General features: G+C 40.0%; 4 protein-coding genes across 8 annotated transcripts in view; 2 read left to right on the top strand and 2 right to left on the bottom strand.

The window, feature by feature from the left end:
• The window catches only part of tmem266 (transmembrane protein 266), a 35,241-nt gene extending 28,761 nt beyond the window's left edge, over positions 1-6,480 (top strand). For both annotated transcript variants that reach the window (XM_078256971.1, XM_078256970.1), the window contains 6 exons: positions 458-514; positions 715-853; positions 1,588-1,703; positions 2,348-2,540; positions 4,109-4,171; positions 4,264-6,480. In XM_078256971.1, the coding sequence (XP_078113097.1) occupies positions 458-514; positions 715-853; positions 1,588-1,703; positions 2,348-2,540; positions 4,109-4,171; positions 4,264-4,898 (1,203 nt within the window). In that variant the 3' untranslated portion in view covers positions 4,899-6,480. The remainder of the gene's footprint in view (positions 1-457; positions 515-714; positions 854-1,587; positions 1,704-2,347; positions 2,541-4,108; positions 4,172-4,263) is intronic.
• etfa (electron transfer flavoprotein subunit alpha) lies at positions 5,978-13,510 on the bottom strand. Its single transcript, XM_078256972.1, has 12 exons — positions 13,395-13,510; positions 12,501-12,650; positions 12,191-12,272; positions 11,507-11,589; positions 11,130-11,229; positions 10,765-10,875; positions 10,416-10,517; positions 10,182-10,250; positions 9,989-10,071; positions 8,640-8,705; positions 7,869-7,949; positions 5,978-6,479 (listed from the first exon to the last, which is right to left on the bottom strand). The coding sequence occupies exons 1-12, from the start codon at positions 13,431-13,433 to the stop codon at positions 6,444-6,446; spliced, it is 1,002 nt and encodes a 333-aa protein (XP_078113098.1). The 5' UTR covers positions 13,434-13,510; the 3' UTR covers positions 5,978-6,443.
• A 2,053-nt stretch (positions 13,511-15,563) lies between these two features.
• isl2a (ISL LIM homeobox 2a) lies at positions 15,564-20,114 on the top strand. The gene is made up of 6 exons (XM_078256076.1): positions 15,564-15,621; positions 16,082-16,271; positions 16,643-16,902; positions 17,452-17,738; positions 18,689-18,856; positions 19,480-20,114. The coding sequence occupies exons 1-6, from the start codon at positions 15,564-15,566 to the stop codon at positions 19,594-19,596; spliced, it is 1,080 nt and encodes a 359-aa protein (XP_078112202.1). The 3' UTR covers positions 19,597-20,114.
• Positions 20,115-21,871: 1,757 nt separating this feature from the next.
• scaper (S-phase cyclin A-associated protein in the ER) overlaps positions 21,872-25,954 on the bottom strand; it is a 63,753-nt gene continuing 59,670 nt past the window's right edge. For all 4 annotated transcript variants that reach the window (XM_078256963.1, XM_078256965.1, XM_078256964.1 and 1 more), the window contains 3 exons: positions 23,752-23,943; positions 22,919-22,967; positions 21,872-22,584 (listed from right to left, as the gene is read on the bottom strand). In XM_078256963.1, the coding sequence (XP_078113089.1) occupies positions 22,487-22,584; positions 22,919-22,967; positions 23,752-23,943 (339 nt within the window). In that variant the 3' untranslated portion in view covers positions 21,872-22,486. The remainder of the gene's footprint in view (positions 22,585-22,918; positions 22,968-23,751; positions 23,944-25,954) is intronic.

Below are 25,954 nucleotides of genomic sequence, written 5' to 3'. Positions count from 1 at the left end.
TGAAGGAGTAGCAACAGCAGGGAGGCTGGTTTCTGCTCTAGTGCAACCTTGAATTTCTGCAAATAGCCTAAGGATGGGGGCTAGGGGATGGCAGAAGAGGAACACAGACAAAGGGAGAGTTGTTTGCTCTCTGCAGCCCCTGCTGCGTCAGCAGAAGGAGCTAATTGCGCTGTCTCTAATTGTTTGGAGGAAATCCTATCGCACCGCCTTGATTGTTTATGAATATGAGGTCATGGATAAATTACCAGTGGAGGGATGAAAGAAATGTGAATCGCAACTGCAAATGCCATTTACTGGGTTGGGTTTATTATTGGCCGTGTAATAATGGAAATTACTACCCAGCGTGCTCAGCCTCCATCATCCAGTCTCACTGTGTTTAGCTGTCATTGTTTTCTCCCATCTCAATCAGTGTGTAACCTCCTCTCTGTGTCCATCTCTGTCCCTCTGTCTGTCTCAGACGGTGTTCAGGATCGTGGTGTTGGGGATCTGGGATTACATAGAGAACAAAGTAGAGGTAAGCTCCCATGGGTCCCATTAGGCCTGTTACTTGGGGCCCCTTTCACTGCAGTGTCATTCCCTCAATGTCATACCACTGTGAAAGCTACAGACAACACAGTAGCTGTTTGTGTGTGTGTGTGTGTGTGTGTGTGTGTGTGTGTGTGTGTGTGTGTGTGTGTGTGTGTGTGTGTGTGTGTGTGTGTGTTTTTTTCTCAGGTGTTTGATGGAGCTGTCATCGTCCTTTCTCTGGCCCCCATGGTGGCCTCCACAGTGGCCAACGGCCCCAGCAGCCCCTGGGACGCTATCGGTCTCATCATCACACTGCGCATCTGGAGGGTCAAGAGGATCATTGATGGTGAGGCTGGGAGTGGCTGGGGGCTGATGTCCTCTGCATCCTGTCCTTTTCTGTCAAGTCACAGAGATAGATACTGCAGTGTGCTCTCTGCGGTATCGGCTACATTCAATCTTGAGGTTGATTCTTCCATATTTGTTAGTCTTTTGTTACGATGGAGGACATCATCTGTCCTAATGAATCTGTGGTTTAAAGTTCAAACAACAGCTGCTACATGCAAATTGTTTGATCATATATGTGCATACAGAGTATTTTATTTTTCGGGAAGAATGTTTTGTTTAACAGTGTTGCTCCCCCTTGTGGTTTTTTAATATATTACAGTATGTATAAAACAATACAATACCACCACAAACTAATGGCTAAAAGCTTATCATAAAATGAGCACCTTTTCTGACATAACCTCAACAAAAACTGAACATGACTGAAATCTCACAAGGTTAGCATCGTTTGCAGCATCCATTGTGCTGTTATTTTTTTACCCACCTTGTGTACAGTATTGTAGTCCTTTGTCCTGTGCCAGTGAATGTGGAGAATATGCACACTTTTATCTAAACAGTGGTTGACTTCGATATTTTGAAACAGTGTGTGCAATAATACACTATTTACAAGATCCACTTTGGTAGGGGGAATGAATTAATGAAGTCAATGTAGTGTTTAGTTGAAATTAAGATCAGCAAGACATAAGACTAAATGTTTTTTTGTAGGAAAACTGTCTATAATATGCCCTATTGTTTTAGCCTTTGTGCTGCAAGTGAAGGTGGAGATGGAGCTGGAGATCCAGCAGTATGAGAAGGCCAAGGCGGTGAGGGAGGAACAACTTGACCGTCTCACCCAGATCTGCCAGGAACAGGCAGTATGTCTTCTTATCTCACTCCCATCTCTTACCTACTTACAGTCTACAATTTATAGCTGCATGTAACCAGCAGAGGGAAGCAAAGCGCTATGCAAGAACAAAACATTGTACTCAAAAAGACAAAAGATGCATACAAAATTGATCACACATTATCACTAGATAATACTTTTACAGAACTCTTGTGGATATCAGATAGCCAGCACTGTGCATTATCTCCAAGCAATCTCTTGACTACTTCATAATTTAATAATAATAGTTCTAATATTGTTTGTAAGTCATATTAGTGAACTTAAGAATAAGTGCAACTGTGAGTGCATCCACTGAGTGCTCTATATTTCTCAGATGTCGGCCCAGAGGAGGAGTGTCTACTGTATGTCCAAGAGTTATACTGCAACTGTTAGAGAAGTTGGAAATGTGCAGTTAGGCATAAGCTCTGTGTACTGTATTTGTATGTAAGGTTAACTATGTTGCGAGCAATGCAGCAACATAAGAAAACAAATAAAATGCTTGGACAAAAGTGGATGAAATATGAGCGAGTAAAATATACAGTATGTCGTTTGTGTTAAACAGTCTTTTAAAATTCAGTGTATTTTTACTTTGAAGAGTTTTCACCAGTTATCCGATTTGTCCCTCTGTCCTTTCAGTTTGAAATCCGGCAGCTGAGGGCCCACCTGGCCCAGCAGGACTTGGATCTGGTAGCAGAGCGTGAAGCAGCCATGCAGATCCACCACATGTGGGGTAAACAGAGCAGCAGTTTCCAGGAGGTGGACGGACTGGCCCCTGGGGCCTCCGAGCATCACGGGCCAGCTAAAGCTAGAGAGCCCGGGGGACCTGCAGGTAACTGTCTGGAACACCCAACTTCATTGTATTACAGGCTATCAAAGACCTCTGTGCACACAGGAGGGGGGGGGGGCCTTCTTCTATGGTACATCATGTCCACAAAGTGGATGGTTAAATGCAGACACTCCCTCAGTGCCTTGAGCCTTTCACGGTAAGAGATGGCTGAAATGTTAGAGAAGTTGGCTTATGTTGGAAGGTTGTGGGTTTAAATTCTGTGGGCGTGTTTGGAAGATTAAATGAAAAAATCGTCCTCATCCTAAACAGGCTAGTCTAGATTCAGAGACCTTTATGGTTATTGAAAGAAAACATAAGCACATGTCTCTACAAATAAAACAACCTCTCGCTCTGAAGCGCCATGCTGGAGGGTAGGACAGTGTATCAATAATTGGTGTCCTCCTTTCAAAAACATTCGTCTCACAATCCACATCAAAATTCTGGTGCCACACCTCGATGGACTATAAACCTTTCATACAGTGACAGGTCATAACTTACAGGACTTAGAGCAACAAAGCACTGTCAGTGCAGGTGATGTCAGGGCCCAAAATACTAAAGCTTTTCCTTTATCAAAGCTATAAATTATAGTGTGACCTGCCATATATCTGAGCTACGGTGTTTCTAGTCAGACATCCTTTTAACTAGGGCTGCTTCTCATATACTCATGTGGTATTGATCATCTGGAGATGGTCCCTGTCCCAGTAAAGGCTGAACAATGTGGGTCCTCTTGGGACAGTCATAAAATTAATATGTGAAACCAAACATAAATGAATATAAGCCATCTAACATTCCTGTGGGACCTTGGATAGCACTTAAAAGAAACCCTTAAATTGATGTTGGATGTATGGGAAGTGTTGCTTATCAATGCAATTTGTTGATTGATCTATTCATAAATCAACATTATTTAGTTATTTATCAAGCAAAAATAGAAACTTTCTCAATTTACCTTCTGTAATATAACAGATTTTCTGCTTTATATGATTGTAAAATTAATACATTCGGGTTTTGGACTGTTGGTCAGACATAATAAGCAATTTGAATCATATTTTGAACAAACATGTAATACATGGTTTATAACACTATACAATGAAGTTGTAAGTAGATGTAAGACATTAAATGTTTTTTTAATGTATAGTATTTGTCAGCAATTTTAACTTTTCATATGAAGACATTTTATATTATTACAACCATGTTTTACTATATTATCATTCATTTTCTGTTTATACATCAGCCTCCACTTATGGGTGGCTAAAGGAGGAGATAAAGTTGTTACATATCTGCTCAAAACTACAGTATATTGTGTTATAAGCCATTTATTAAATAAATGCAAAATTAAAGGATTAAAGTAATGTTGCCACTTTCTATTATCTAACTATAACCAAGTTGTATGGATTATAAATAATTAAAAAAGTGACACATTGGACTGAAACACAACCTATGATTAAAGGTGCAGTAGGTAAGACTTACAAAACTAACGTGCTGAAACTGACCCAATGTTCCAGTAGAACTACATGAAGCTTTTATTGTGTCTGAGACAAATTACATTAAGTGACCCTTTTTATCCTTATCAGATCACCACGGTCAAGACGACATGAACAACTACATCAGCCAGTACTACAGTGAGCCAAGCAGCGGTGAGCATCAACATGATCCTGCTTCACTCTTTTCCCACAGCCATGTAGCCCCACAATATTTCACAGCCCTGTACATTGTGTTTTTCTCATAGATATGGGGATCCCAGACCCTGCACGTGTCATCACCACAGCAGCCATAGATGTGCACCTGCCGAACAACCCCAGCCAGCTTCCCCCCTCTCTGGTGAGTGCAGACGCAGTGCCGTCCAGTCGCTTGCAGCGCACGGGCAGCTCGGTCAGCGAAGCCTCCACCACCACGGTGTCCCGCAGCAGCTTCAGTGCCCACCAGCACAGCATCAGCAGCCACACGCTGGGCTCCACCACAGATTGCAGCTCCACGGTGCGCGAGGCCTCCACCTCCACAGATTACAGCGACCAACGCTGCTACCCTCCACCCTACAGCAGCCCTCTAGCCCTGGGCACTCAGCCGCGAGGGAGCCCCAGCGCTGTGATGCAGGAGCTGCTCTCCTCTCTGACCGAGAACTCCTGTCTCACCCAGAAGGGCCTGGACCCTGTCAACCTTAAACCGCCCAGCCCGACAGGTTCCACCAAAACCAGCCCTGAGCTGGAGCACAGGGTCAACATCTACAACAAGAGGAACCAGGAGAGCAGAGTGGGGCTGCACTCCAAGCCTCTCATCCATCTGCAGGGCAACGAGCCTCTTCTAGAGAAGTACAGGATGATGGAGTCAGTAGACGCCCCTGTCAACCGTCTGTCAGAGACATAAGACTCTGCCTGACATGTGGAACTTCACTGGACTCGCTCTTCAGATCAACTGCAAAAATTAACGCTTGACTAAACTCCGGTGTAGTTGGAAGTCACTGGCATATAAACAGTATGTTTGTCATCCTTTTTGTACTGTTGGGACTGAGAGGATGAACTTGCCAGAGCAGCACAAAAACAGAGGGGATGAAAGACTGGAGGAGGCAGATTTGTTATCAGGAATTCCCAATTCACCTACAAAAACATTACCAGAAGAAACCAGCACCTGGGCTCAAGCCCAACATTTTCAGACAACTGGTCTGCGCAGAAATAAAATCTGGCTTTTGATAAGTTTTGGTTTGATTTCAAGGAAGTGAAACCAGTGAAGGGATGGTGCTGAGGGCTTAGTTCCTCTGATACACTTTGTAGGAATTGGAGATGCTGAACAGATAAGATCATGTATTGGAGGGGCACAAACTACGCAAACTACAAGGCATGGATTTAATCACACTTGCAGGTGTATCAGCTGTTTTGATGGTCAGTCTACTCTCCAAACAGTCCTCTTTGATGGGACTGCTGCAGGGTACATTGGATCAGTCTCAACTTCTTTCTAATCTTTGTCTTTCTATATTAGCAATGTTAACATTTTTATCTAAATTCTATGAGTGGAAAGAGTGCTGCAGACTTTTGACTGGTGAAGTGATTGAGTTTTTATCCAGGTGCCATGACTGGAATCTGACCAAACCCAGCTGAGTCCACGTTTACTGAGATTTTGCAAACAGCAGCATGTCCCACACACACCAAATTCATTGAAAAGCTACCTGCACATGATTCATTTGAAAATCATTCAGGTCTAAAATATTACCTTTTATGATGTTAATGTTTGGAAGCTGTGTAGATATTTCTGAATGGGTTAATCACAGCCAAAAATAGTAAGAGACTTAAGTGGAAATGTCGAAAAGACAATTATAGCATGAACCTTCAAGATTTGCCTCTTAAATATCAAAACTAACCTTGTTTATTGTTGTACCGTTAACAGGCATTTTCTAATCTTGATCATGGAAAGAGGGCATTGCACAATGAATAAAATAAAGACAAAACATGGCAAAATGAGAAAACTTGTTATTAGTTGTCAATTTAATACATTATTTTCCAAGAGCATCTCAGTGAGTACACATCCTATAGGTTTGCTTGAAGAGCTAAATCTTACAGTCAACGACGTTAGAGACAAGTCAAGTGTTCCCAAAGATGTCCTTTGCTGTACCAGAAAATTAAATACAAACTACATGTGTCTAAAGGCATAAAACACTGCCCCCAGGTAGGTACAAGCTTAATTCTTGATATTTAATGCACGTATAGTATTTATAAAAACTGGCTTTTATTTCTAGATTGAGAATGTTCTTCTGTGTCCAGTCAGAGAGATGTTGGTGAAAATGATTTCTTCACGCAAACACTCACAGCTTCAGAAATGTGTTAAGGCAGTGGCTATAGGTGCCGGCGGTCGCCCTCTATAGTCTTCTTACTGCAGGCTCCAGCTGTGCAATGGAAGTTTGTGGGACTTTGTTTCTCCTCACTTGTCCAGTGCTTTAGTCATCTCAGGAACAGCCTGAAGAGAAAACATTGCAGAGACTTAAATATAATAAGTGTAATCTACACACAATTTTCACTGACATTACGGCAGGACCAAACTCAGAGAATATTTTCTGTTAAGTGTACAGTAGTTGCTGCAGGAATTTGCTGCAGTACTGAAAAGTCAAGCTACATGTTTGTAATTGCTCCAGTGTACTTTTAAATAAATCACTTGTTAACTAAACTGTGGACATATTTTAGGCATTTACATGAAGTTCTATTTTACATTAATAACTGCTAAGACCACTTGAAATATTCCCAGGCTTTACATGTGGGAATAAATATTCTCCAGCATCTGTAATTTCATCCCCGGCATATACCATAAAATAAGATTTATGAGTTTATAAAACAAACGGGTGCTCACGGTTTAAATGAGCCCACCGACTTTCATCTGAGATTTAACACGACCGAAGCAGGCTGCAATCATGTATCACATTGTTTGCAAGGTTGACAAATGCAGAGCAAGATTCTACAGGGGAGGCATCTGGCCCATAAGTTAACACACTGATAATGTGTAGTCGTGTAGTTTTAAAGAAGACAAGTTCAAAAAGCATGTTATTGTAAATATGAGTACAAAAGTATTCAAATGGCTCTCCTTGGGAGTTGAGCAACTTCAGAACTGAATCATCAGTCACAGTCCGAGTTGGTCCCTGGTATCAATTGTCCATTTGGGGGAAAAGTAGAAAGCCCATCCATTTTAATCAGCTATCTGAGGAGTGATCACATGTAAGGTGATCGTTCCCAGTAGGCCACAACTCTACTGCCACTAGCTATTATTACTAATCACTTCTACAGAGTTTGTCGGGACACCTGGGCTGCTCAATGACTACTGAGGGGCTAAATAAAACATGACCAACAGGACACACATGAAAATACAACATACTAGCCTTTCACAAGCAGCACTGGACTCCAGTGTTAGTTGTGCCAACACTCCTGGATCACTATCCTCAAGTACCAGCTAGATACAAGAAAGCAACTGAGCGTGTAAAAAGCCTGGCAAGTAGAAGCTGAATACAAAACTGAAGCCACCTTTTAGTAACTATTGATCACTTTTTATATCTTCTGAGGGGCTAATGTCTTTCTCTCTGCACGGCAAGTGCAGCCACAACTCTCCTCTGATTAATTCAAGAACTTAATAATTCAACAGTTGCACATTTCCATTAGGTGGAATAAGGCATCGTGCAAAATTCATCAGTGAGAAAGCAAATGTTATACTCTGACTATCACTCTGCACTCTTGGCTGTCAAACATACAGAGTAAGTCCAGGCAGAAGGTGCATGAGTGCTGTTTTGACTTGCTGCTTGTTTTTTTCCTAATGGGAGATCATAGTGACATCACTAAAGCAACATCAATCCCAGAGACTTACCTTGAAAAGATCAGCGACCAAGCCATAGTCAGCCACCTGGAAAATTGGAGCCTCTGGGTCCTTGTTGATGGCAACAATAGTCTAAATAAAAAAATAAAAAAACATGTTTAGCTGCGTAAAATGTTAACTGCCTGTGTCTTATGCTTAACCAAAAGCACAGAAACAATGATTGCTTATCTAATAACAATTTAGACTTTAATGCACAATGTCACAGAAATGTCATGTTTAATGACAACAGCCTAACATTTAGTTCTTAATTGCAAAAAATACAGAAACATCCATACATCATGACAAAGGGTAGGGCAACCAGAGTTATGTTTGTGGGTGCTGTGTATTCATTGTGTGTAACATATGGAAATGCAGACATGCAACTTCCAACTGTTATTTCACGTGGTACTAATACCTTTGTAGTAAGGCAACAGCTGTTTTTACAAATTCTGCCAAATGTATGTGACCAAACTCAAGAGAGTTAAAGCAACACTAAAGCTCTTTTCCCGCTTCGGCACCCCTACAGGTTGGAAGCGGAATTGTCCATTACCGCTGTCGTAATGTCTCATTCGAACTACAGATCCACTACCCGATCTGGCAAACTTGCATAATGTAATGTAATGGACAATTCCGCTTCCAACCTGTAGGGGGACCAAAGTGGGAAAAGTGCTTTAGTGTTGCTTTAATGGGGGAAAAAACAGGTAAAAGAAAATGCATAGAAAAAAAAAAATTGTACAAAAGGGGAGGTTGGGAAATCCTTATATGTGGTTCCAGTGACTTTACCTTGCTGTCTTTCATTCCAGCCAGGTGTTGAATAGCTCCAGAGATACCAACAGCAATGTACAAATCCTGTGGACACAAACAGAAGAAAACCAAACAAAGGTTACTTGCTTGAAGACATAAAGTGTAATCGCCGGCCTTTGGAAAAGGTACACTTCAGAACTACAGTACAGCAGAGCTGACTGATGGTATAATGACCACAAGTGTGTAATGTATCAGAGTGTGCTGCTGGGGCGAGCGTGCAAAGGGTCAGCCGTCCGCATATCTCCCCAAACCCGCTGGGAAAACCATCTCTGCCATATGAATATTTCAGTGCTTATTTAATGTTGCAGCTTACGTCTCAGAAGAGCAGTGTGAACATAACAGTGTCTCATAACTGCAGAAAATGCATAAAGATACACAATCTGAAAGTGTACACTCTTACATGATCAGTTTATAAAGCTAAACATAAATATGGGATGATGAAAACTCATGAGAAAGGACAGTTCAAGCAAGGTGCTTTTGGCCATTCCAAACTGATTTTTTTTTTTTTTTTTTTTTTTTTTACTAAAATATCCAAAGTGTGTGGTTCATTAAACATTTTAACACCATCCCTAGATCAGTGAAATCAATCAATAGATGTCTGGATTTAATAAACTAGCAGTGGAAAGAGTGTCGATGTGACCTGCATGTTACAACTACACTCCAACACTGTCAAGCTGTTTCTAACACATTCTATTCAGAGACTAACTACTGTTCAAAGACACTGGATTCTGATGTTTACACTAAGCTGTGTGATGATAAATTGTACTTTTAAATCAGCAGAGAAGAGATTATCTTACACGTATGCATGTAAATAAAAAGTAAATTTTGCACAACATTTTTAGATTGGTAGGGTGATAAAAACAAACAAAATCAAGATTTAAATGATATGTAATCAACTTAGCCTAATTCAACAAGCATTTGGAAAATCCAATTTGAACAGTCTGGCCTGGCCCGAGGCTCTGACCAGACATCCACTGCACTCTGCTTTAATGGACCAGCTAAATCATTTAGGGCCCTAAATGTGCCATCAAGTACATTTTGCAGGGCCTAATGTGTGGGTAATCACAGCCGGGGTAACCCGGCTGAATCGCATAATGGGAAGTTAAACTTTTTAAAAGGGCAGAGCAGCCAGCCTCATTATACTGAATTGCAACCATTCTGTGAAAAGGCAAACATGCATTTGTCAAAAGTGTTTTGCGCCTTTGAACATGATTTTGAAGGTAACCGTTTACATTTTGCTACTTAAAACTTTCCATTGATTACTTTCTTGATTTGCTGGACGAGTCAACATAAATCCAAATAACCACTTCAGAAAACTAATATCTTACCGGTGCTACAATCTTGCCCGTCTGTCCAACCTGCAAGTCATTGGGGACATACCCAGCATCCACTGCTGCTCTGGATGCACCAACTGGGAAAAAAAAGGAATATTATGCAATTTAAACTCTACTTTAGTACAAAAGATTAAAAAGGTAAAAATTAAGGTTATTGCTAACACAAAATGAAAAACCCATACTCTACCTGCAGCGTTCATTTTGTCAGCAAGGTCATAAAGTAGCTTGAAGTTATCTCCACTCTTCAAGCCCCTTCCTAGGAAAAAAAAAACACACCATTTGTCAAACTTCTTTTCTTTCTTTTTTTAAAAGCACACGCTAATGAATCCTCAACAAACCCCAACGAACTACTAGAAACACAGAAAGTGGTGACATATCCATGGCCATAATTTGTAATTGAGAACACAAAACGATTTCCGACCTCCTGACACCACAACTTTAGCGCTGGTCAGATCCGGACGGTCGCTCTTTGTCAGACTCTGTTCCAGCCACTCAGAAATTCCAGCGGGAGAAGGAGCAGCAACTGCAGTCAACAGATAAGGGGATCAGAAATGACAAAAAGGGACATAGTATTAAAATAAAATGTGTAATGTTAAACAAATAACATTTGTAGTTGTTTCGTTGTGGTATACTGTATCTTTTGTCTTTATAAAAACAACATCAAAAGTAGTTCATCATCATTACCCCACAAAGGTAATCAATACTAAAACATCCATAATAAAGTCAGTACTGTCTCAGAGCCCTCTGGATGGATCTGTAAGATACTGTACCATCTTCTGATGCAGCACTTCCTCCCTCCGTTGGAGCTGCCTCAAAGGATGTCCCTCTGACCGTGAAGACTTTGATCGGCTCGTTGCATTTCACAGTGCTGAGAGCATTTCCTGTGTAATCAAAATAGTATTAACATGCAATATTTTAAAAGCACAACGATATCATCAATGAAAACTTCCTGTTGCAAAAACTGACTAGTGTTTAAGTTATATCTGTGACATATTAAGGTTGTGCCAAATCCAAGTAACATGATTAAACACTTTTTCTGAAGCACGTCAATACTAATCAAGAATTAATGAGAAGATTAAAAAAAAACAAAAAAAAAAAACATTTGTTACTTCTTTACCCTGATAACAGTACTTACCAGCATAAATGGTTCTGACAAAAGTGTCTGGAGACTTGATCTCAATGATATCCGAAACTGGAGCAACATCCAACTTGGCCGCCACTCTGGGAAGCAGGTTCTGCAGAACAAAATGGCGAATAAGCAGGGAAATACGTGATAATCAACCTTGCTTTAGAATCAAGAGGAGAAAGAACGACTAAAGTTCATAGACTGATAGACTGACAGAGAGTTTTGTGGATTGTAGGATACTTCGAAAAATTAAGATATTTGAAGCATGATCTTCTAATTTTTGGTAGAATAGAAACTCATATTGACTAGCGATAAGAAAATAAAATGCATTTCAACATATATAATTTCAAATTATAAAAAAGGTACCACTCTTGTCCATGACTTACCTTTCCGAAGGCAGACGCACCAGCACAGATGTGGGTGAAATTGAATTTCTTTTGCGTTTCCAGGATAAGTGGAGTCAACTCCTCTGGGGAAAAAAGAGAGAGAATCAGAAAGTTGAACCAAAATCAGGTAGCCTATAGGCCTGGCTATGGCTGCAGCTGAGCCACTCCTGTCCAGCTTTGACATACCAGCAGGGATCAAATTAAAAACAATAGGGGTGTGCAAAAAAAAAAAATCGATTCACATTTGAATCGCGATTCAAGCTCTACCGATTCATAGAATTACAAAAATCCATTTATTTATATATATATATATTTTTTTTTTGTATGTCTACTGCAATCACATGGGAAAGGTACATTTACAGACTGTGAATCGTGTTTTGTTTTTATCGAGAATCGTTTTCGAATATAAAATCGATTTTTAAATCAAATCTTGAGCCTGAAAATCGATTTTGAATAGTGACATTTTCTGAACCGTGCACCCCTAAAAAAATAAATAAACTATCTCCCCTCCCTCAGTTACTACTACCAAGATGCCCTTGAGCAAGTCAAGCACTGCATGTGATGACTCAGCAAATAATAAGCAGTTTGTTTGCAAAAACAACAACATGCATGTTCAGTATATATTTGCTCTGTGAGTGAAAGTTAAATTAACAATAGGCATCAAGTTTCTTTCGTGTTACATACCTGGCAGGGAACCTTTGTAAGAATCATGTTGAGCAACCAGAACCTTCTTCACACCTTGTACTTTGCTGATTTGCTCTACAACCTGAGAAGACAAAAAAATGTATCAAGGTTTCCTGCCCACCTTCTATATTGCCTTCTTGTCTCAATGTAGCTTATGTTCAAATGCAGTATATACATTTTTCACTAGTGTGTTTTTATTTATCCATATATTGATTCAGTATGGTGATGCCAAAATAACATCTACATTACATCACAAATACAAAACGTTTAGTGACCCCTTAAGCAGGCCAATCTAAAAAGCTTTGCCTACCGTTGCACAGTTTGTTCCAGCCACCAGACAAGACACTTCTCCGCCCAGCTTACTTGCGGCAGTGATGGCATTGAGTGTAATAGGGGTCAGCTTGTCATTGTTGTGCTCTACAACCACCAATGTGCTTTGAAACCTTTGGAGGACACCAGTCTGATGGAAGAAATGTCAACATCTCAGTATTCAATGCACTCATGCATCAGTAAAACCAGAGATCTGGTGGTGCCACGTTGTGAACAGCCTGTCACATAAATACAATTGAATTGCTTGTCAACCTCTGAACCAGCTGCATCAGGCTCTATCAAAGTAAAACAGGATAGTACCAGACTCATCTGGACATGACTTAACACCATCAGTTTATGAAGGTCATTTAAAGGAAGTCAAACAAGTCGAGAAAACATAACATAACCACATGCTTGGTTACTTAATAAACTAGTATATACAGCTACACGTATCACGGAATATTAAAAGCCTTAGGTAGCACTTTGGGAACAGCTGCTGCGCCAATGACAGTTTCACAGTTTGGTAACTGCTGTTCATCGTTACGAGGTTTCATAACTGCTAGGCTAGCTATGCTCCCACAAGCTAGCTAGCTCATACACAAAAATGTTAACGTACATTCTTGCTTTATCACGATGTATACGTTTTGTCTGTCAAGTCAAACAACGCTGTAACGCACACATTCACAAATAAAACCGCGGCTTGCCAGACGAGCACGACTTGCATTATGTCTAATTTAGCTAGCAAGCTAGCAACTGCTGCAAAACACTAGTGAGCTAGCTAGCTAGCTAAGTGACGTGTGTGTCATGCTCTTCTGCTCGTCTGCTATAGCTACGTTAACAGATCGATACAATATTTGTGTTAAGTGTTATTCAGTTATAACTGCCAGACTCTTACCAACTGTTTCAGACTTGTTTTGTTAAAAGCTCTGTTCATCTTGGACCCTTCTGGCTGCTTGTTCCTCAGTGCTGCAGGAATAAAACTGTGTCAAAGGTAATCTGACGTTAGCGAAGAGTTCTCGCGAGATTTAGAACATAACTTCCGGTCTGTTGCCTTTCTCTACGACAATTTGGCAACAAATAAAACAACTGCAAAACTTAATCAAAAATAAACAGCAGCTTGATGTTTTATTATAATAAGTTAAACATATGGAAACATTTACGATGTATTGATTCATAACAGTAATATGACACATCGCTGTGGAGATAGGTCTAGCAATAACTATAACAGGCATTAAAGTTATTTTAGGGGTGAAATATTTCAATTTGTCCGTCGGAGACTAAATAAAGTAGGAAACCGCTTAGATCCTCGTTGGAAAGCTTATTTTTCTATTCTGATTTTAATCATAGTGCAACTGTTACAGCAACTAAATTGTCTTTTAAATCAGTACAATTAATCCGGTAACAAATACGCTAAAGACCAACAAATATCATTAGCCTAATTTTCATAAATAATGTTATTGCACATATCTAGTTGCAAATACATGAAAAATCCAATATGTGAAATAAATCTTTCGTTTTTTTAAGTTCTTCTGTGTAGAAAGATACTTTTTTTATTGAATTATTATTAAACAGTAGGCTATTGAATTAGGCTAGGCTACATAGTGAAGCGCACGTCAATATTTAATCAAATATTTCTTTTTAAAAACGTAATAGCATAATCCTAGAATGTTTTGAAAGATTTTTTTAGGCCATAACCTTTTCCTCGTGAATCTATAGGCTCTATAAATACCTGATACATGCATGAAAGTCTTTCAGGTCTGTTGGATCTAGTAGCCAACATTTGATTCAACTGCAGGCATAAGCCCTTTGTGTTTATAGTGGGCTGCATGTTTCTGCCTGTGAGAGAGCAGAGGGGGCAAGAAAAAAGAAGAGAAAACTGAAAAAAAAATAAACCTGGCCCATTATTTGCTTTGAACGCATGTTATGTGATTTTCTCTTTCTCGATTGTGCTCATGCTCTCTCACACACACTCCTTCCCTCTGTCTCTTTTACTCTATTCAATAATAATGCCGTGTAGGTGATGGGAAAGAGTCATGCATCGTGTCCTTCATATTTACAGTATTTAGCTATTTGTCGTCAGGGCTTTCTATCAACTATCAATCACAAAATGTGAAGCCCCTGTAGGCTATACGAAGTTATGGATAATATACGCTCAAGAAAAAATAATAATCTGTTTTTAGATCTCAAATTCTACAGTTTATTGATCGCTTTGTGGATCCAAGATCTCTAGGCCTGTATGATATTTCATCCAGTAGAGGGCTCTCTACAGTAGGGTGAGACTATCGGTTAACTATATTAAAGTCACTTACACCAAACAGAAACTAAAGAAAAACGAAAAGTTGTAAAGGTTTTTATTATAAACAATCAGACTCTTACCAAAAAATGAATAATTACAATAGTAATAATAATAATAGCAATGTAATAATAATAATAATAATATCGTTTTCATTATTTATAAAATAAGCAAAATCATAATCTGTGATATTAAACATTTGTGCATGTTCAACGCTGTATTTTGGAGGGAATCCAAACATAAAATGATAGATTTTCAAAAATAACTAACCAAAAACAACAAAAAACAACTATAAAACACAATATCACAGTGATATTTAGGGATAAGCTACCATAAACAACACGTAGCCTCCTAGATAAATAGCCTATTAAGGGAATTTGATAGCAAAGGAAATAACAACAATAGCATCTAAAGTCACACTTGATATCACACATAAGCCCCTACAATTGTGAGTTAACAGGGAAGTTGCTTTCAGGAAATAGAGATGGGTCGGCAGCGCTGTGGGACAAAAAGATGAAAAAATGACTCTCACAGCCAGTCCTAAGAGTCAAAAGAGAAAAAAAGAGCAGAAGTCCAGGAGGAGATTTGCATGGCACCCTCTCCCCGGACCAACAGAGGTCCAGGTTTGCAGACGTCACTGGTCGAGGATCTTTGTTTTCTCTCCACCTCTCGGTGGAGGAATACAAGTTTATCATCCAGCCAGGGACAGGACGGTCTCCTCTGCCGCTCCTCTCCTCCATCTATCGGCTTGCACTGGGCTATTTCTTCTGTATGGTGGATATCTTACTCAATACTTCTTTCTTGGATGATATGGGGGATCATTCCAAAAGTAAGTTATTCCTCTTTCTACTCCTTTATTGTCATGGGGGTTTGTTCTGAGTTTTTAATTTCCTTTTTAAGACATAGTCTGCCCGGCGTATCTCTTATATTTGATGATTAATTGCTCGATTCATTTCGATATTTGCAGAATAATATCGAAATCTGCAACAAAGGGACGATCAACTGACCTGTCCTAACAAAACAAAAAAGCCATTATATATTATATAATAAACTGTTATTGTAACGGTGGTGCTCGTGCGTTTAAAGTGACCCATGCAGTTCATTGGTGATATTTTTAGCTCCTGTGGCCGCATTATAATATTACTGTAATTTTCCTGGAAGGACCCACATGTTTGTTGTGATACGCGCGCAACATTTTCTCTCCTTAAGGTGAAAGGGGTTTAACAGGGATGTCATGGGGATTAAAAGAGCGCGCGCAGTGTTGCATTAATGCATTCCCCTCCTCACAGAGAAGTCGGGAATCGCAATGTGTGTGGGCTGTGGAAGTCAGATACACGACCAGTACATCCTGAGAGTCTCCCCGGACCTGGAATGGCATGCAGCCTGCCTCAAGTGTGCAGAGTGCAGCCAGTACCTGGACGAGACCTGCACTTGCTTCGTCCGAGACGGAAAGACTTACTGTAAAAGAGATTATGCAAGGTAGGAGTTCAACAGAGTTTTCCTTTCCTAATTTCAGAGGCCATGTGTTGGGCTGATAAGAAAAGAAAGTGGTGGATATAAAAGGGGCAACTGAGACGATTTTAAATAATATTATCATGTCCACTTCAATGGCAAATGTGCAGGGTGTGCAAATGAAAGTGCGCAAAATTGTGCATCATGAACTTTAAAGACCTGAATCAGAATTGTGTTGCAGGCAATCGTTTAATTTTAAATTATTATTATTTTCCTGTGACCGAAGCTCACAGTTTTTAACGCTTCTTTTGAACATGAACTTGAACCAAGATTCGTTTAATGTAACAGCTTTTAGGGCTATTGCATGAGACCAATACAGTCTCCGTGCTCCTTTTCAGGTTATTTGGCATCAAATGTGCAAAGTGTAACATGGGCTTCTGCAGCAGCGATCTGGTGATGAGAGCTCGGGACAACGTGTATCACATGGAGTGCTTTCGGTGCTCGGTTTGCAGCCGTCACCTCCTGCCAGGCGACGAGTTCTCTCTGCGGGACGACGAGTTACTGTGTCGGGCAGATCATGGCTTGCTGGAGGAGCGGGCCTCTGCAGGGAGCCCGCTGAGCCCGGGAAACATTCATACCAGACCGCTGCACATCTCAGGTATACACCGGTTGACTATCAACCTATAAAACTAACACAGTGCACAAAAGTAACTGGATAGGCCTAACCTCGTGCATTCTATATTATTATTATAATTATTCTTATTATAATAATACTAATTCTTCTTCTTCTTCTTCTTCTTCTTCTTCTTATTATTATTATTATTGTTATTATTATTATTATAAGCATGTTCATTAACACGACTGCTTATCGTCCTTGCAAAAGTTTTCGGGGCAAGAATTGAGTCATATTATTTACGATTCTATTGTATTAGGCCTACATAGGCCTAGGCTACAGTTTGTCTGGAACGTTGTATATGGGTGCAGTGATCTTGCAGCATCCTAATATTTGGTGTTTCTATTGCCTAATATTTTCATAAACTGCAGAGGGTGATAATTGTAAATCCATAAGCTATGTGTTGCTTCATTTCTTATTTTAAGTTTACTATAATTTCTTAGACGTAAAAAAAACAAAAAAAAAACCATTTTCTATTTATTATTTAGCCTATTTATTATTTAAATTTCTAATTACATTTTTCCTTTACCTCAGAACCAGTTTCGGTCCGGCATCCTCCTCATCACCGGAACCACGTCCACAAGCAGTCCGAGAAGACCACCCGGATCCGGACGGTGCTGAACGAGAAGCAACTCCACACCTTGCGGACCTGCTACAACGCCAACCCGCGACCGGATGCCCTGATGAAGGAGCAGCTGGTGGAGATGACCGGCCTGAGCCCCAGGGTGATCCGCGTCTGGTTTCAGAACAAGCGCTGCAAAGACAAGAAGAGGTCCATACTGATGAAGCAGCTTCAATCACAGCAACACTGCGACAAAACCGTGAGTTAATGTTTGTATACTTACATAACTTAAAAAAAGAGAAGTGGTGTGTTTTGGGCAACACCTGCTTATGAAGGCATATGTTCTAATTTGTAGAGTAGCCTACAGCTTACTGTCACTCTTGCTCCTCAAAACATGTGATTAATTCGTCCTCTGGTTTAAAAAAAAAAGAAGGTAACTCAAGACAAGTCTGTGTGATTGCATATGACCAAAATTATGTTCATGTGCAATATTATTGTACGATAATATAAAGAAATAAATAGTGAAATGACAAATGCTGGAGAGAAACCAGAACAAAAAACAAACAAACCAGATGTAGTTTGATATTTAAAAGTGCTGATAACTATACGTAAACCCTTAAGACTAATTGCTAATTGTGGAAAAAATAAAAATAAAATGATTCGTTACACAACACAGTAACAAGAAACAGTAAAACAACTGCTTCTCGTTTCTTTTCATTTTCTTCTATTCCAGTTTCATTTTAGATAAAGACAGACGATAGGCTAGGCTATATTCTCATAAACATAATAATATATAATAATAATATATTTCAGAAAAAAAACAGTAAATTGAATTATTTAACTGAAATATTTTTGAATTGGAAAATAATTGAATTCTTGGCACAGCAGACCACATTAAACCCACGCTATCCTATAACTTTTGCAGATTTAGATTTAGGCTATTTTACAGGCCCATATAACTTTAACATGCATTTTTACAGATTAGTGGTCATCATAAAGTTAACATTTGTCTTCCTTTTTTGTTTGTTGTTGCGCATAATTGGCTGTCAGTTACCACACAATGACAAAAAAAGATTTTTTTAATTATCTCTGCATCATGTGGCTGAACAGCAGACTATCTGTTATCCTGAAGTGACTTTACACTGTCCAGGCAGACTACATCACTGGCCAAGATTTGGGGCGAACTGAGTGTTTTCGTTCCTCCTGCAGAATCTGCAGGGTCTGACAGGCACACCTCTGGTGGCAGGCAGCCCTATCCGGCACGACAACAACGTGCAAGGGAATCCGGTGGAGGTGCAAACCTACCAGCCACCGTGGAAAACCCTCAGCGACTTCGCCCTGCAGAGCGACCTGGACCAGCCCGCCTTCCAACAGCTGGTAGGATTACATTCAATACATTATATTAAGGATTTAATGATAGGCTATTTAAAATAATACAAAGGGACTGCTAGGCGTACATGCACAAAGGAAAAGGAAAGAGACGGATTTGTTAAACTTCAATTAGCCATTTAATAAAGAATAATTCAGATACAGATTAAGCTGATGGTCTGAGACATTAGATTGATGACACAGTGGTGGTGATGATGGTCTTCATTTAGTTTAAAAACAACGCCTTAACAATTAGGCTATTTCAACAAGTAATATTGTCGCCTTTGAGTTCCTAAAGATTCAAGTGAAAACAAGCTGTTTCTCAACTTTGTGTAGGCCCCCACGTGATAAGCTGATGTGGTCTCAAAAGATTTGCAAGACTGATACAATGATTTGTTTACGTATGTAAGTATAGGCCTGATACTTAAAAAAGGAAAAAAAAAAAATAGGCCTATACAACTATTTTTACATCCATTTGGAGCGCCCATTGATCCTGGACATGAGCACATTCACATGTTGGCATCTCTACGGGGGCACGTGAAAAGTGTGGCACCAGTAAAAAGAGACTGTTAGAAAACGTAAATCGTAAAATCAGTTTTTGTTGATCTGAATTCTTCGGTTTCCTCCGGCAGGTGTCTTTCTCTGAGTCGGGCTCTCTGGGCAACTCCTCGGGCAGTGATGTGACCTCTCTGTCGTCTCAGTTACCGGACACACCTAACAGCATGGTGCCGAGTCCAGTCGACACGTGAAGAGGCCTCGAGGTCAGCTGGAGACCCCAAGCGCGCACCCGCGTGCTCTGAAGGGGACGCGCAGAGACCTCAGTGACATTTAATCAAGGAAAAACGAAAATAAGGACCAGGATGGATTATGCTCGATGATACATTCAGGTGCCGACTGGAGGATTGGAGGTCTGACTATTCCTTTTACATTTAGACATTTTAGCTCACTCACTTGCTCAAGGATACCTCGGCAGGACGTCGACACACTGTTGATGGACATTATGGGCTTCTAGTTATGGGACCTTCTACCATGATGCCAATGCCTGAACTGTCATAACGTGATGAATATGTAACGGGATTCAAAGACGTGAGCCTGTATTGGACGTCTGAAGGTTACAGTATGTGTATCAGGAACCCAGAATACAAACTGTAGATGTGCATGATTTCTAAGTTTCCATATCGACTCTTGTAAATGAATGGAACAGATGAGATGCGCATTGTTCGCGTTTTCTCCAGAAAATAAGTTATTATTATTTATTATGAGGACAGACATAGCCGATCTTATCAATAAAACCATAGTTCTAACTGATTACTGCATGTAAATTCCATTTGTTTCGTAAACCTTTAGACCATTTAAAAAAAAAAAAAAGAAAAAAAGAAAAGAAAAGAAATAAATGATCAATCATAAATCAGTTTTAAGGTAGCCTAGTCCTAAATGGAAACGCATCTGCTGCTTAATGCTTGACACTGTTTGAAGGGAAAGAGGAGTTCCCTGTTTAGACTATAATCAACCCTTTAGAAGGCCAAAACCTCACACAAAAATAGTTAAACATAGGCTACACGGTTGGGCTGTCACAAATGAAATATTTGGCAAATGAAAAGTGTTACACATCTTCAGTTGCCTACATTGTTGGGTGCCCTTCTGTTAGTAAGCTTCAGTTCACAAACCTAAGCCCTGCTTATATTTAGGCCTGCTCAATTTCTGAGCCAAGTATCAGTGACTGATGGCTGACAAGATACTATTAAGCATTTCGGCCATGTGTCATAGGTCACTGAATCAGACACAATAGAATGAGGGTTGTTTAATTCTCCTTCTCACGTGAATTTTCTTTTTTGAAATCGTGGCCTTCAAATAGACAGGGCCTATATTTACAGCAAATTGTGCATAATGTCTTGATCCCGTCAGTGATAAAAAAGATAAAATTTGTCCTATTTAGACAAATGTCACAGTGCCATTCCAACCTGGGGCCCATGGTTACAAGTCTAGACAGAGGACAGGCAGCGGCGGCTGCTTATCTGCATTTGGCATCACCTGCGAATGACACACTGAATGGACCCAAAACAAAACGCGCAGCCGCGCAAGGCTGAGGGGACTCCCAGCCTGAGGACGCATCCTGGCGTGTCTTGAGTTTATTTTCATTCCAGTAGGAATCCTGAACGTCAAATAGCCGCTGGACAAGAGAGCATGCAGGTCAAGCCGGGAATGACACACTACACCTCAACAGTTTGTTGGGGAGGATCGACTTTTATCAGTGAAGGAAGTGGAGTCTCATTGAAATTGAAAATCCTGTTAAGTCTTTAGGCATGCTGATATACTACTAATCTTTCAACTGTGATTAACAGTGGCAACAATACAAAGAAGAAAACGTCAATTAGAAGAAATTAAGAAGCATAAACTCCCCAAATGACCGATATGCTTACTATTCATTTTAAAATAAGTGCACGTTTTCCCGATTTAAATATGTTAGGACTTTAAAATATTAAACAGCTCCCAAATGTTCAACATCAACACTGCCCTCAAACTAAAGATGGACAAGCTGATGACACAACGAATTTCTTTTGCCTGTTTCTAAATGCTGCCTAAAGAATGATTGGGATATGTACAGATATGGGCAGTATTGATGCTGTAGTGATGAAACTTTTACAATAACAAACTTTATCACTATATTGTGAATATAGACTATATACATCAATCTATATACTGTACTCCCAATAAATCGGTTCAGGGCAGGTACAGAAGAAGATGGCTTCCTGAAAACACTTTCCTGAGGGTGCCAGTTTAAGAGGACTATAATATGGGCGTAAATGCACCACACCAGTTCCTATTCAAGTTTCTTTGAGATTCAATAATGGAATTTGTGTTCTACAAATCGCATTTGTCCATCAAATCATAGACCAAATTAGGAGATCTTCATAAGGGTGTAACTGAGAAAAAGACTCACTAGCAAATGTTGATGTTTGTTAACTGTTACTCGTGATATCAATTTAACTTTGTACAGTTTACACAGAATAAAATTGAAGAAAATGCATAACCATAAGTATTTTATTTTACAAGATAAAAGGTAAATAACTCAATAAATTATATTAATATGTAAGTGCCTCCTAACTGAGAGCGAACAAAAAAAAAAGATGTGAACGTAAAAAATATAACTGTTAACACAAGTTTGCAATCAAGGCAGGCCATGTCATTTGTAAGAGATCACATTTTGGCCATTCACATCCAAAAAATGAGACAAATACAATAAATTAACAAACAGTATTGATTGAAAATACTTGGCTAATTATAAATTACAGTATAAGTAAATTCAGTTTCAGGGTTAGATGGTCATTGCTTTGAAAACAGATCCATTTCTATCTACAACAGTAACAAAAAACAAATGGCTTGTTTAGACATCAAATGGAATAGTTGTGCATGTGTTCCAACTGCAATGAACAAACAAGACATTTTGTGCAAATTCCTCTTAAACGTCAATCTGATTTCAAAGAAATCAAAACAGATGCACCAACACAGGATAAGGCTTCACAATCGTTACATTTGAGAGTACATTTAAGTCAGGAAAAAAAACAACCTTCACATCTCACGTTTCTTCTCAAGTGTTTATACTATGCTTATCCATTCTGAGGACAGTGCACGACTCCATCACTCTTCCTGCTTCTTGAGAAAAAACTGCAGCGCTGAGTCCCACTGATCTCTTGGAAAGCGGTTGGACAACTCACAGTAATCCAGCTGCTGGGAAACTTTGCACAGACAGAAAAAGAACAACTACATTATACTGGGTGTCCAACACAAATCCTTTTAAAAACAGGAAATATCTGAATTTCATCAAAACAAGCCCAACGTGTTGAGAGGAATTCTTCACAATGAACGTTTTTCATGTCTCAATACTCAAATACATAAAAAATCTGATTGGAATTGACATTGTCAAAAACAACCTTTATTTATTTTTATTTTTTTAGAGGCCAACACCTTATTTTTAATCATTAAAATAACTTTATAGAATTAAAAATATGAAATCAACACAATCCGTCCAACATATTTCATGCATTTGATATATTTATCAGAATAACTTACCTGGGTGCTTTATTTTGTTGTCTGAATCTTTCTCATTTGCAGCACAGTCCTAGGGGAATTGATAAGGAGCATTAGTGCCTACTATAACTGTATACTGCACATACTAGTAGTTTTGTGTGTGTACAATTTCAACTGTCTCATCAAACATTAATTAAAGCTTCCAGCCAAAACAAAACATAAAATAGGAAGCATAATTTAAAGCTGCTACTACATCTCATTGTCATTTACCTATCAAACTAAATGTTAGTATAACGGGTGGTAACGAATCACCTGAATCAAACTCGTTCACTCCGAGGAATGTTGTTGAGGTTAACTCAACAATGAGGGCAGCGGGGCAAGACACCATGCATTATTGCTTTGTTTGAAAGAAATGACAATAGCTTGTCTCTCTTTGAATGGAAGTTAATCGGTGTCTAAACAGTGGTGGCTGCAGAGTGGTGAGGGGCGGCTTGTCAGAGGAAGATGAAGGAGACAAGCTGTTTACTGGGAGTTGAATCAGTGGCAGGTAAATCCACTGTGAAGGCAGCTATTAATCCTTGTAAAAGCCTGCCTGTTACAGATTCATCGGGGCCCAGATGAGCAACATCATCAGCATCAGCCGATGCAAAGAGGTTTCCTTCCGATGTGAAAGAAATGTATTGTGTTTGGATATTTTATTTAAAAGGCATGAAACGGTCAGGCCAAAGAGGATGTTTTTGATTATAAGTAGTTTTTTTTTTTTAAATATATATTCCACATTGGGCTTTTTATAACCTGATTTTTGTATGCCCCACTCCCAAACACTGTTTTGCGCATACCACGTACTGCATGTGTGACCATGTTCCCGTATTTACCTGAATGAATGTAGCCAGCAGCACACAGCTCATCTCCTGCTGCAGGATGACCTTGTTTTGGGAGTTGTTGTAGCAGGCCGAGATGAGGGAGGGGAAGAGCACTCTGACGAGGCGCGGGTGGCTGAAGTACTGGAAGGGCAGCTGACACAGTTTCTGCAGCACGCTGGGCTGGCGGCCAGACTGCACTATCACCTGGAACACACAGGGAGCAGGGCAAGTCAGTCACTAAGCCAGTCAGCCGGCCAGTCAGTGGCACTGCTGGTTGTAAATCAACTCCCTGTGTCCCTCCCACATGTAAATCTGCCACTAAAACAACACACAAACAGCCATTAGGAGGAGACCTGGGAGGCTCAGCTTCGCACCACGCAATTATGGGCTATAAAACACAATGATGGGATGTTTTGTTCTTCCTTGGTACCAACGGCAACAGCAGAGCGGTTGTAACATAAGAGGGAAATGTGAACTGATGTCATTATCAGCGGTTAAAACTTCACTTTCAAGTTGTGTGTTAAGCTCTTTGAGAAACACTGAAGCTCAGAATCAGTGCAAAAGCTTGTTACCGCCCCGTAGGAGTGAAGCTCAGGTTGAGAGGGCATTCATAGTGCAAAAGGGGGAATGAAGGGGTGGGGTGACGGGTGAAAGGCAGGGTGAGCAGGACTCCGCCAACAGTGTGGCTACCCCCCACTTTAAGAAATGAGCAATACCATTAATGGTATTTTCACCCTGCCGACATCCTGCTCTCCATCACAGCCCGTCAATCACACACCATCCCATCCGGGCCACCAGTATTAAAACCAAATCACTCCCAGCCTCATTTGATTAGAAAATGGGAATGCTGCAAAGGAAGGGGTCCCGGCCTAATGCTCTGGTCATCTCCCCTGAGCCTGGGAAGACCATGAGGAGCCCTCTGAGATCCAGAGGGGTCAGCATGCTAAATCCTGGCTGAAAAAAAAAAAGCACTGCACTTTACAGGTACAGACCATGGGACGGGAGGCTCAATGCCAATGGAAACCAGAAGGGCAAGGCCAGGTCCCCAAGTCATAGTGACATAAATTCACAAGATTTATAACATTTTAAAAATACACTCTCAAATACTCTTCCATTGGCTTCTCCTTTGATAATGCACTCCAGTTTGAGCAGCGGGATAAACAAAGCAATAATTTATCGCTTTTATCAGTTCAAGGTGAAGCTTCTCAGAGCTGCCCTCTACAGCGGCGTTCAAAGGGACACAAAACAGTGCCATTTCCTATCATCGTTTGTTTAAAGGATCCACATGGACAGGTCAAACAATCTGAACTTTAATGTATTACAAGTACTTAAAATGTGAAGAGCACTGAATTTGTCAACCTGAAATGTAAGTGTTAATTTTTGAAGCTGAGAAAACACAATTTCTGCTCCGATGTGTTTTTCTGCGTGCAGTATTGAATTAAGGAATACTGTAGTACAGTGAAATACATTACAAAGATGTAGGCCGTGCTGTGAATGTGTGTATGTAACAATGGAAGAACAAAATCCCCACAGTTTCACTGACTCAATAAATGTTTTTCACAAAGGAATGTGGGACTCGGACAAATTCATCCACTGACGGAAGAAGAAGGAAAAAAAAGGCAAGCTCTGGTTGTTTTCAAAAGTAGAGCTGCTTATTTTCAGTGCATGCAGTTTTAGCATTTTATAGTACCTTCCACTAAATCCTACATTATCATATTTATCTTGTCTGTTGCAACACTGCCCAAAGACAAACTGGTATTGGGGGGGGTCATAAATTTATGCAGCTGAATTCATTAGAAACCATGATTCTGCAAAATCTAAAGAATCTATTCATTCTTGAGTTTTAAAACAGAATATATGTGGTTTAGGTATCATAATTTAACGCCCTAAAAAGTGTTGGATGTTTGAGCTGGGGCTCTGAGAAGATCCAACCCACAAATCACCCAGCGATCTCATAATCCTCCACTATGCACAGTTCCATCTTTAGCTGCCTAAACAAATTGTCGACCCTCAAGTGCCTGACGCAGAAAGACATAAAACAAAACCTGGTGGCAGCAAGAGTATGGAGGTTACAAAGAAACCAAGTCCCCTGCCAACTTTCCACGTCTCTACCAGGTGAAGAGCAACACCAGAGCCTGAAATGGTTTCCAACTAAAGATTATGCTGTAGCGTTACCTCTCCCAGCTCAGCTGAAATATCTGCAGCTCAAAGCCTG

The sequence above is a fragment of the Sander vitreus genome, chromosome 8, assembly GCF_031162955.1.
Source record: "Sander vitreus isolate 19-12246 chromosome 8, sanVit1, whole genome shotgun sequence".
In the NCBI taxonomy this organism is placed as follows: domain Eukaryota; kingdom Metazoa; phylum Chordata; class Actinopteri; order Perciformes; family Percidae; genus Sander; species Sander vitreus.
Note: the sequence above shows the minus strand (reverse complement) of the source record. Positions and strands in the feature narration are given on the sequence as shown.